The sequence below is a fragment of the Gallinula chloropus genome (genome assembly GCF_964237585.1).
Source record: "Gallinula chloropus genome assembly, chromosome: 3".
NCBI classification, from domain to species: Eukaryota; Metazoa; Chordata; class Aves; order Gruiformes; family Rallidae; genus Gallinula; species Gallinula chloropus.
This window is the reverse complement of record NC_140087.1, coordinates 21,313,748-21,326,142: the sequence shown is the minus strand read 5'-3', so window position 1 is coordinate 21,326,142 and position 12,395 is coordinate 21,313,748. Positions and strand designations below refer to the sequence as shown.

Genomic DNA, 12,395 nt, shown 5'->3' with positions numbered 1-12,395 from the left:
ATTATTGGCAAGATGCAGCATGTGTTGGGACTGATTCTGACTTAGATGTGCTGTATGGTTAGCCCACAGGCTAAGCACAGAACTTTCTCTCCCAGAGGGCTTTACACTGTATTTCTACGCCTACGTGGCTGCCAACTGTCCCAGTACCAAAAGAGATTTGCTCTCTTGGAGATGTTTTTCTCGGTCAGATCTAGCTGAAGTTAGCCAATGGGTTCAAAATTAATTAGGAGCAGAGTGACACTAAGACAGATGGATAGACAGTGTGACCACGTAAGCTTTGTTACCTTAAGGTACCTGCCCCAAAACTGCCTAAAGGTTGAGGTCTTCTCTGGCATTTTTCAACAAAATATGTTTTCAATTATTAAGTTTTAAAGCTCCTGACAATAGCAGTTGTAATAGAAATGCTGACAGATCATTAATTATAGCACTGCTTCTGGGAAAGGACCATTATAATAATATTCACATGCTATAATTTTGTGAACCATGACTATATTGTTTGTTATAAAACCTGCCACATGCTTGAGCTGAGCCAGCCCAAATAAAGAGGGTAGCACCCATTTTGGTAGAAACTATCACATTGAGAGCAGTTGTGTGCTGGCCAACAGGAACAACACATGTGAATAACAGGCATTATGATCTTTATACCTTCAAGAAAATGTATTAAAATACATAAAATTCCTGATACTCAGGAAAAAATTAATACAAAGACTTAGGAGCACAATTTACTGTCTTCAAAGATAGAGTGAATGAGGTCAGTTGAGGAGCCCTTTAACCACACTGCATTTCATTGCTTAATTGTCAATGCTACATTAATTATACAATAACACGGTGATACAATTATGTCTAAGGGGCAAAAACGCATTAAATATGCAATGATTAAACTGACTGAATTTTAAGTGTACTCATTCTGTATTCAATTCCTACAAAGCAAATCCTAAGTGAAGCAAAGCTCTGCTCTAAACTACTGTTTGATCAGAAACAGGATCAGAAAAGATGAGCTGCAGAGAAAACAATTTAAGAAAGGAAAAAGATATTCTACTACAGCTCTCACAGTCAAAAGAATATTTTCTCAACTGTCTAAAACGTGGGAGTTTACTCTAGAAGGAGAATGGGTAGAACTGAATACATTTTTGTTACGTTATCTACACTGCTGAATCTGAATACATAAGTGGAGGGTATTTGTACTAAGTTTTTAACACAGCTCTGTTCATAAAGTTGATTCATTAATGTCCCCACAGACAGTGGTACCAGCAAAACTGGAGGGTCTGAATGAGCAAAAGTGACTGTTTAATAGACATTGTACTTTGTGTTCGTCATCTGGAAATAAATATATGAATGGTTTTCAGAACTGACTGCAAAAGATGTGGGGCAATTTATAGTTTTCACAGGTGAACTCGCGTCCCAGGATGAAGAAGTGGGCATGACTGTAGTTCTTTTTAAATGCCTAAAACTATATCTTATGCTGCATTTTAAGGAAAACCGAAAAATTTTGAGGAAGTTTAAAGACACAAACTCTCTGGGCCTCAACCTGCCAAAATGCAGTTCATGTGGAAGTTAATTATTGATGCATGGATAATGAATTCATTTCCAGAGGAGACAAAAAACCACCACAACACACACAAAGATAACCAAATAAAAATAAACGTTTTGTTACAATTATGGTGTTGTTATGCCCAGGGGTGGTGTAGGTAAGGTAGCAAGATTACTCTTCCATAGCTGTTACATGTGCAAGATCTGGGTAAGGGCTATGGTGGTGTGTGTATGCATTCTGTCCAGAAGCAGCAACAAGACATCTGTTCAGCTGTGACAGCTCCACAGGTATAACCAGTACATGCAGAAAATATTTAAACAACCTGTTAAACCCCAAATTACACATGACCTGAGAGAGGAGCTACTGAAGGATGGAGGCACTGTTGAGTAAATTTTCTGCTGTTATTCCTTGTACAGTAGCATAGGTTGTACTGCTGTTGAATCAGTCTGTTTTGTTTGTATTTTAAGGAGATTAAATACACATTACATGCATGGAAGCACTTTATGAGCCCAGAGTGAATCCAACGGGCCTACAAAAACTGAAGCTGGAAACCCAGACCATATTATATAGTAGAAAAGGGAACAAGAGAAACAAGTATCAAAACATACCAAACTGCATGCCCCAGTCACCAAGGTAATTTATTCTTTTTACTTCATGTCCCAGAGCAACTTTGAGATTTGCTATAAAATTCCCTGGTAAGGAAACAAAATTGATGTTATTACTGAGTTGTAGGTAACCTCTTATCCCAACAGAACAGTTGTCAGCTTGTGTATGATCAGTATATAAAGTGAAGAGGAAAAGCTACAGTACCCTGAGCAAGAAAAGAACAGCTCGGCACTTCAAAGGTGCCCTACAACACTGTTAAAAACATACATCTCATGTTCACTGTAAAGTATGTGAACATAAAAAGCTCTTTCTGAAGTCTTCTAGCATCTTTATAAATATGTGGCAGTACACATAAATCCTGTTCTCAGCCAGGCTTAACAGAAGGTTAACCAAGTACCCAAATTGGGCTCAGTGTTGGGTCCAGTCCTGTTTAATATCTTCACTGACGACCTTGATGAGGGAATAGCATCCACCCTCAGCAAGTACGCCGATGATCCAAAGCTGGGAGGAGTGGCTGACACGCAGGAACACTGTGCTGCCATCCAGAGAGACCCGGACAGGCTGGAGAGCTGGGCAGGGAGAAACCAGATGAGATTCAACAAAAGCAAGTGCAGAGTCTTGCACCTGGGGAGGAATAACTGTTCGTATCAGTACAGGCTGGGGGATGACCAGCTGGAGAAGAACTCAGTGGAGAAGGACCTGAGGGTCCTGGTTGATGACAGGTTGGCCATGAGCCAGCAGTGTGCCCTGGGGGCTGAGAGAGCCAATGGGATCTTGGGGGGCATCAGGAGGAGTGTGGCCAGCAGGTCGAAGGAGGTGATCCTCCCCCCCCAACTCTGCCCTGGTCAGGCCCCACCTGGAGTATTGTGCCCAGTTCTGGGCTCCTCGGGATAAAAAAGCCAGGGATCTCCTGGAGAGAGTCCAGAGGAGGCTACAAAGATGACTAAGGGTCTGGAACATCTGCCCTAGGAGGAAAGGCTGAGTGAGCTGGGACTGTTGAGCCTGGAGAAAAGAAGACTAAGGGGGGACATTATTAATGTTTATAAATATCTGAAGGATGGGATGCAGGGGGAAATGGCCAGCCCCTTTTCAGTGCTCTGTGGAGACAGGACAAGGGGCAATGGCTGCAAGTTGGAGCACCACAGAAAGTTCCACACCAACATGGGGAAGAACTTTTACCCAGTGAGGGTGAGGGAGCCCTGGGACAGGCTGCCCAGGGGGGTGTGGAGTCTCCATCTCTGGAGATATTCCAGACCCATCTGGACGCTGACCTGTGCAATATGAGCTGGGGAGCTGCTTTGGCAGGGGGGTTGGACCCCATGAGCTCTGGAGGTCCCTTCCAACCCCTGTGATTCTGTGATTCTATGAAATTCACAGACTGTGACACGAAATAGGAAACACTGAGCCCTGAGTCTGTGTGTACTGCTGGAGCGGTGCAGAGCTCTGAGCTTCACACAGAGTGTCTGACACACTCCAAGCTGAACTCTGCTGCAGGGGCACAACTTGATTCTGTTTTCACCAAAAAACTCCTTCATCGTTCTCCCGAGCTCAGCTACACCCATGGAATTAAAAAGGCAAAATACCCAGTTTTTCCTCTATTTCCTGTGCTTCAAGGGTACATATTACTTACAATAATGCTGTGGAAGGATGCAGAAAGCTTTCACTTCTTCTGTTACTGTAACACCATATTATAGCTTGCAATTACTTTTAATTCCATTCTCTGTAGTCAATTAACTGTGTTACTGCTGGCTATTAATCTCCTGAACTACTTTTAGAGCAGGGTTTTTTTCTACAGCAAAGGGTGCATAAGTGGAAAATAAAGAGCCAAAAATATGCCATTTTACTCAACTATCAGTTCATGAAGAAGCAGAATTATTAACTTTATGTAATTAAGAATTATATATGCTACATTAAATGTCATTAAAAATAATATGTTATAAGCTGTAGGATCTTCTGCTAATAGCCCACTAGCTTTTATGGCAAGAGAGGGAAAGGAAGGAGAAATAATGCTTTCCATATGCCATTGGAGTGCTGCACAATAAACTTATTAATTATTCCATTACAAATAACAGCTACTGTGCTAGTAATACTGGCATAAAGTAATTAACATATAAATGCAAGCTTTTTCCAAGACTGCCACCAGGACATAACTATCTGACTGCTCTGCAGCCCAGTGCAAATTGGAAATTTAAAATTCAAAGGACTCTTTAAACACCTCAGAGAAAACTGCCCTGGGTGTCTTTGTCAATGGATTTTAAACTACTTCATTTAATGTTCACAGTCATAAAACTGTATTATGTGTGACTTAATAAATCGAGCAGCAACACAACACGCTCTTCTCTTCACTGCATAATGAGCAAAAGGTTGTTAATTAGCAAGCCAAGCAGGGCTCAGCCACTCCACTAGAAGAGGGAAAGGTTAGTAGCACTCCCCTGTCAAGCCAAGCAGGAAGCCCAAGCAGCCTTTCAGGAGGCAGTTAACTGCACACCTACCTACTATCGTGGAGCGCAAGTGTCCTATGTGAAACTTCTTGGCAATGTTAGGGGAGCTGTAACAAATTGTCACAAATACTGTTTGTTCAGTGTACAAGGCTGGCAGATCCCTACATCAATGTATATAGCAAAACAACTGAAATAAACCCACAATTTTCCTCCTCAAACTCCCTGATTGAGTTTCTGGTTTAGACAGCAAATTTTCCTATCCAACCAGTCTTTCATCCAGCATCAGTTAACACACAGGAGAAAAACAACACAAACCCCACAAGCAACCCCCTGCCAAAGAACCTCCCAAAGCCCAACTACACTCAGGACAAAGGCCTTACACCACCTTCTCACTTTTTACACATTTTGGACATAGGGATCATTCTCATCATACCTTTATTAGTGACAAATCTCAAATCAGAACAGGGGACCTTGTGTACAGGAACCACTGGCTAAAATCACATTTTCTTCCTCTACCAACAGTGTGTCCCCCCCCAAAAAAAGCACTGTATCCATAACTGTTCGCCCCTGATAATAAAATAGAAGTTCAGCTATGAAAATTCACCCTCCAAATTAAGTGCTTACTTTCCTTTACTATGGAAGCCTACAGAGAGAGTGCAAGTGAACAAAAATATTTACATATAAAGAGATCTGAGTCAAACACTTTTTGTTCCATGAGCAAGTGACTGGAAACCACATTGCACTGGGCAGATATTTCAGGGACAGAAATTGAGAACACAAATGCCTGGCTGCTTTAGAAAGTCAGGGAAGTAAAAAAATAAATGGGTTAGCAGCTGAAAAATCAGATCGTATTTCTTGATAATAAAATAAAAGAAGCCAGCTCAAAAACTGAATGTTATTTTGCACTAAATGAGAATATTCTTACGGGAGGTCAGTGTGAGACATGAACTCATTAAATACCAAAGATATATTCTGGGGAAAAAGCCTCAATTCCCTAGATATAACTTGTATTCTACTTGGTAAATATATCAGAGTATCAAACACAGCTGAATACAGTATGATAAATACAGTTTAGCCTCACACACATCACACATTACAGCAGTGAATATCGATCAGCAAAATACTGATCATCAGACAAGGCTGTTTTTCTCACAGGACTCCTCACGTGTGCTTACCTGTACTCAACCACTGCCTTTTGTCTAGGCACTGTAGAGAAAAGTTCACTTCTTACTCCATACTCAGAACCATCTTTCAACACCTGCTGCAACACAGTCTAAACAACAAGGAAGAAAAAAAAAATTAAAAATATAATTAAAATGTTTCAACAACAGAAAGTGTAATCAGGAGGACTGTTTACCAATCACACAAAAGTCCCATCTCACAACCTTTATTCATATCAGCAATTAGGGTCTGGTCTGCCTAGATCTCTCATTGACAAGATCTCTTATATAGATGAAAATGCCATGAACTTTTGAAAGCTGCATCTGATCAATTAAAATGTTAAGGAAATTATAAGTGGAGATTTTGGTGACAATCAAGGCTGATTTTGGCAGAAACCTAAAAGGAAATGCAAAGCCTAGTTTTGATACTTTCTTAGTTACCTAACATGAAAGTGCAAGAGAGTAACCTGGGGGTTACTTCGGTGGGCAGGAAAGGAAAGGAAATCCAAGAATGTGGGTAGAACAGTGACCTTGTGTAAAATGTTCTATTCTCAGGTAAACAGAGTTCTAATAAGGATGCCCCCATCTCTCTCAATTCAAGAAACAGATTTTAAAATAAAAAGAGTTCCTTGCCAAACTAAACCACAGATTTGGATAAAAAATACATAGGAGCTTAAAGCAGTAATCTTCTCTAGGGAATCTGCCTCATTGTACAGCCAAATGTTCTCAACTGGCTTTTTTTTTTAAATTAATAAAAAATTGATATATTGGTAAAAATTTGAGGAAGCATCTGGGCTTCCTCATAAGTGTCCTCTTCCCACAAATGTATCTTGTCTAGGCATACTTTGAGGTGTTTGGCCATTTCCCTGAAACTCCTATCAGTCCTGTCTTATATCCAAGGTTTTGTCAAGGTACAAAGTACAGGCTGGGGGATGACCTGCTGAAGAAGAGCTCTGTGGAAAAGGACCTGGGGGTCCTGGTTGATGACAGAGTAGCTATGAGCCAGCAGTGTGCCCTGGGGGCTGAGAGAGCCAATGGGATCCTGGGGTGCATCAGGAGGAGTGTGGCCAGCAGGTCACAGGAGGTGATCCTCCCCTTCTACTCTGCCCTGGTCAGGCCCCACCTGGAGTGTTGTGTCCAGTTCTGGGCTCCCTGGTATAAAAAAGCCAGGGATCTCCTGGAGAGAGTCCAGAGGAGGCTACAAAGATGATGAAGGGCCTGGAGCATCTCCCCTGTGAGGAAAGGCTGAGTGAGCTGGGACTGTTCAGCCTGGAGAAAAGAAGACTAAGGGGGGACCTTATTCATGTTTATATGTTGCAGAATGGCTTGAGAAGCCATGAGCCTGTGGAGCAGTTGTCCAAGCAGTCACCTGTGTAGTTTAGTAAGACCAGGCCCCACGCTGTCTTGGTGAGAACAGAAGGGTCAACAATCAGTCAGCATATTCTTGTGTATCATACAGCACGGCCACAAGATGTGGGAGTAGGAGGTGTGATAAGGATTCAGTGTTCCTGGGACTGAGAAGAAGACACGATTCCCAGGCTGCAAAATGGATGGAGTATGTAAATGTAACTTTTAGTTAAGAGCCAATTAGAATACGACAAGTATAACACGTGGTAGGAATAGTATAAAAGGAAGTGTGTGCTTGCAATAAAGTTGAAGTTGCTTTATCAATCACATTGATTGGCAGCACTCTTCCCTCTCATAGCGGCATTTATAAATATCTGAAGTATGGGATGCAGGGGGAATGGCCAGCCCCTTTTCAGTGCTCTGTGGAGACAGGACAAGGGGCAATGGCTGCAAGTTGGAGCACAGGAAGTTCCACACCAACATGGGGAAGAACTTTTACCCAGTGAGGGTGAGAGAACCCTGGGACAGGCTGCCCAGGGGGGTGTGGAGTCTCCATCTCTGGAGATATTCCAGCCCCGTCTGGACGCCTCCCTGTGCAATATGAGCTGGGGAGCTGCTTTGGCAGGGGGGGTTGGACCCGATGAGCTCTCGAGGTCCCTTCCAACCCCTATGACTCTACGACTAAGGTGTGAATACAGGGGACGCCCACTGCACACAGTACAGCCAGATCACACAGGACACACCAGACCTCCCACACACTCCTTGTGACCTGGGGGCCTTCAAGAAATACCACAAGATCTGACTGCATGAGCATTACCATGCACATGTGGCTCACCTGAGTTACACATGAACACATTTATTTCCCTTCAGGAGATCTCACACAGAAGTACTTTATGATTATCACTACAGCAAATTGAAGAGACAAAACAACTACTATGGAATCGTCTCCATCAGTTCACTGCAGGTAGACTGCAACAAGAGCTTGGGGGATGTTTGGTCATTCATAACTCTAACAGCATATTTAAACAACTAGTGGTTTAATTGACACAAGACAAAAAAAAGGCTTAGCTATTTCTAATTTTGTCAGTATAAATATAAACTGCTTTCACTGTTCATCCTAGAACATGAGGTAGATTAATATTTCTACCTTTTTCTAGGTACTTTACATCACTGGTTAATGTACTTCTTCATTAATCCTTTTTAGGTATGGCATTTGCCTAATATTCTTTTCCTTTCCCACTGGAAGAGAGCACATACATACAATGGGGAAGTAGAAAAACAGGAGACTTTTGCAAGATTTTAAGTCTCCTCAGAACTACCAAGTCACTTAAGTCTAAGTGAAAAAGTAATACAGTCATATTCTATGCAAGCTGCTAGCCTGCTTTCTACTTCTTTAGTGCTAAAGAAATCCAACTGTTTGACTCTCATGTGTCCAAATACTCCTCCTTCCTCTCCCCCACCTGTGAGTCTGTAAGGACACTGGAAATGCTCCCCACAAAAGTCTGTCTACTCTGAAAGTATGAAGACTGTGTCAAATGCTTTACAGTATTTCCTCAACACCTCGAACACAATTTCTGGGAAGAGGACTCCTATGCTGACTATATTATCAGCAATTCATTCATACAAAAAGGTAAGTTCCTGTACATGCCCTACCATAATCAGTTTGTCTCACTGATGTCAATACACTATAAAACTTAATATGGAAACCTGTATAGATTGGACAAACTTCCTGCAGATAACGGAGGCCTTTCAAAATGTGAGCAAAAGTGGAAGCCTCACTCAATTCAGTGGAAACTTTTCTTTCCCCCCCCTTCAAAAATCACCTTAAAATTCTTCCATAAAAGGTATTAAAAAAACAAAATATTTTTAAAAAGGAATGGTAAGGTCTTCTCTGCAAGGTAAATACACACACAAATTGTTAATTTTACCTACAGACCTGTTCTTCTAACCAGTGTCACATCTAGGTTTTATGTCCTCCTCCTCCTCTCTCCTCGGTGACATAATGCAAAATTACATGTCCTAATTCCCCATTTTTTTCCAGCAAAGGCCAGACACGTAGCTTCACGTAAATCAAGTGACTAGAATCCCTACAGATAAAGCATCTTGTGAAATCCTGTCCATGAATAAAATTTACCACTGGAACTACTCTTTCAGTGAATAGTCATCTGCTATGTTCTTATCAAGATGGATTATAAATAGCTAATGAAAAATTCAAAGTACTTTTTTTTAGGGAGTAAATAAAGCAACTGATTGATAGGTATACCTAAGCATTTGCAAGAAGGAAGGGTCTTAAAATTCAGGAGAGAAGACTACAAATCTAAGTAGGTTTCCCTAAGACTAATGGAAAGTCCTGATAGGAAGAAGGCTTCACCATTATTAGGCAAGACCTGATTTCTTCCCCTTAATTCATGTGTGGGTAATTTTCTAAGATCACAGTATCATTTTCCATGAATGGCTAACCCTGTAGATCAAGCCATGAACACCACCACAATACAGCTTGGTCCACAAATTAGTTGAAGTGGTTCAGCAAAGCTTTCATTCAATCCCCATGCTAATACCAGCCATGCACTTATCCTTATGAAGCTTTTGCAAATAATCCAGAGTACCATTGACATACTACCCTTATAGTCTGAGTGGTATCTTCCATTAAGTTACTGGTTTAACAAATGAAGCTTCCAGTTTCAGTCAGGCATTGGACTTTGAGGAACACAGCTTCCTTTTCTTTTTCTTTTAGCAAAGTCTATAATGATAGATTCGCTGTCAAATGCTTTTATTTCACTTATCTTTTTATCATACTTCTTTATTTTAAACAAGTATTTTAATATAGAAGATCAAAACTTTTCAGTTGTATATTGTAGAAAATGAAAGCAGATGCCAACCCTGCTTTTTAAACAGATAGGAAAAAGAGGAGTTATGATTACTGATGAATGGTAGATTGTTTCCTCACAAGGAGAAACTTTTGTGAGCCTCATTCCAAATTCTAGGCCTAACAAATCAGCAACAGGGTTCTTCAGAAATTACAAAAGACTGTTTTATATAGAAAATACCTAAGACAACAGTAAGCATTCTATACTCTTACACTGAGGAATTTATTTTGACCTTAATGTACCTGAAATACAGTACTCACCTTTGCTAATAATTCCCTGTTTATCGTAAAGTTCACTGTTCCAGGACCAGCGCTGATTTCATTCACTACAGCATCACATTTTAGCTAAAAGAACAAAACAATCCATTACAAATCTGAATCTAATCCACTATAAACATTAAATGTTAAGTATTGCTTTTAAGCTATCACAAATGGATCATTTAATCGTTCCTGTTGGAAAAGGGATGGTCTTAGCATTTCCAATCCATGCTTAATAGCTCTGAATGTAACTCACCCTGAAATGTCACATGGATGTTTTACTTCAGTCCCTCCATGTACATAGTCTGTTTATTTTGACTGGGAGCAACACTTGTTCTCTTAGTGCATGCAAAGGCTGAGATACATTTGACAATTTACACAGTACCTGACAGCACTTAAAAGTAAATAAAATAAGATCAATAGCTTAAAGAAAATCTGAAACAGAAGCTTTGTGCTGCTGTCTCTTGACATTTCAGATTTTAATGACAATGTTCTGCAGTACCCAGAGAAACAAAATGAAAATGTTAAACGCCAATTGATTAAAAATTTCATTTCATTTCACAATTTACATAGGCATGTTTTGAAAATTTTGAACCCGTGAGGAATATTTGGGCACCGAATCCCTAATGTCAACCTCCTCTTTTACACAAAACCTCTTCACAGGCTGAGAGTTCTGCATCTTAACCTATCAGGTTTGAGAGTTTCTTATTAAACATAGCCAAGAAAAAAAAAATATTAAAAGGTCGATGGAAAGCATAAAAAAGACAATACAATCACATAATCACTTGGTTAATGCCTTTGAGAAAGGCAAGCTATACATTCCTACATCCTCATCAGCATGACAAAATTCTACCTACATGCTGGATCAGACACCAACTTAACCAGGGGATGAAATCAAGGTTACCCTTGAAGGTTTTTAACCTTCACAGGCTCCAATAACAACAGATTCTAATGTTTATCCACCAGGTATATGAAAAAACATTTCTTGTCTTGAACCTGAATTTCCCACCTTTTCATTTTATGAAAATATGGGGCAGAAGGAAATCAGTAATTCCCACAGGACTTTGTCCATACTAGCTGTTCTGCCAAGATAATCTGTCATGTCAGCATTTTTTCTCTCTAATAATAGATCACTCATATGACCCCTACACAGCTTTAACAACCTCTCCCTCCAGGTGCCCCATGGTTCTTTAGTAACCAGATTGCCCCGTGCCTAAGGCTTGGAACAGAATGATGTTGCGCTGTGAGCGGCATAAAAACCGCACAACACAACAGCCCCTCCACAGAGAGCTAACAGTCAAAGACAAACCAAGAACCAACCAGCCAGAGGAACTCAAAAGCACATGAAAACAAGACAGTTCTGACCTTTCTGACAGACAGTTCTCGGCACACCAGAGCACATCAAGTTCCACCTAGTGTCACAATGCCTACATTTTTCTCAGCTGTTTTTTTAAATGTAATCATAATTTGCTCATTTCTACACCACTCACCTTCTTTGTGGGTGACATGACCAGGCTAAATAAATTATACTAAATGCATCTCCTTTATCCACTACCCAACAAATTCTAAGAGATTGGAATGAATTTCCTTTGCCAAAACCAGCACAGTCTATTCAGTTTTGGGACTTATACTGATGGTCTGTCCTTCTTTACTGTTATGACTGCTCTCCCTTAGATGTAGGGCAAAGTGTCCCAGGTTTATTTAACGAGCCACAGAAAACAGAGAGACAATTTACAGCTTTCTAAGCACTAGGAAGAACAGCAGCTGTTCTTAAAAGTGACAGGCCAGACAGAAGGAAAAAAATTGTTCCCATGATATTGCAATCACTGGAACAGATTGCCCAGGGAGGCTGTCAAATCCCTGGAGGCTTTCAAAACATAGTAGAATTTCAGAAGTCCTCAGTGATCTCATCCAAAACCCCTCACCAACCTGTACTGAGTAGGAGATGGAAACACACTTTTTCCAACCTGAATCATTTTATGGCTCTAGGTATCATCTTTGAGTTATTTCAGAACCTTTGGCTGTACATCTGTGCACCCTCAATTCTTCTTTCACCCGAGTCAGAATATTCACCTGTTACAAGAACAGGTCAAAGATATGGAACTCTTCAACATCTCAGCAGGGAAGAACATCATGGAGAAATAGTTTAGCTTCTCAATAATGTTATAGCAGGGTTTATTTGTCCT

The 12,395-nt window shown here is 40.7% G+C and overlaps 1 protein-coding gene across 1 annotated transcript in view; it reads right to left on the bottom strand.

Annotated features, from left to right (window-relative positions):
- RARS2 (arginyl-tRNA synthetase 2, mitochondrial) overlaps positions 1–12,395 on the bottom strand; it is a gene marked incomplete at its 5' end in the record, with an annotated part of 39,776 nt that overhangs the window by 23,746 nt on the left and 3,635 nt on the right. The window contains 4 exon segments of the mRNA XM_084261831.1: positions 2,140–2,223; positions 4,630–4,685; positions 5,754–5,851; positions 10,213–10,296. Of these exon segments, the coding sequence (XP_084117957.1) occupies positions 2,140–2,223; positions 4,630–4,685; positions 5,754–5,851; positions 10,213–10,296 (322 nt within the window).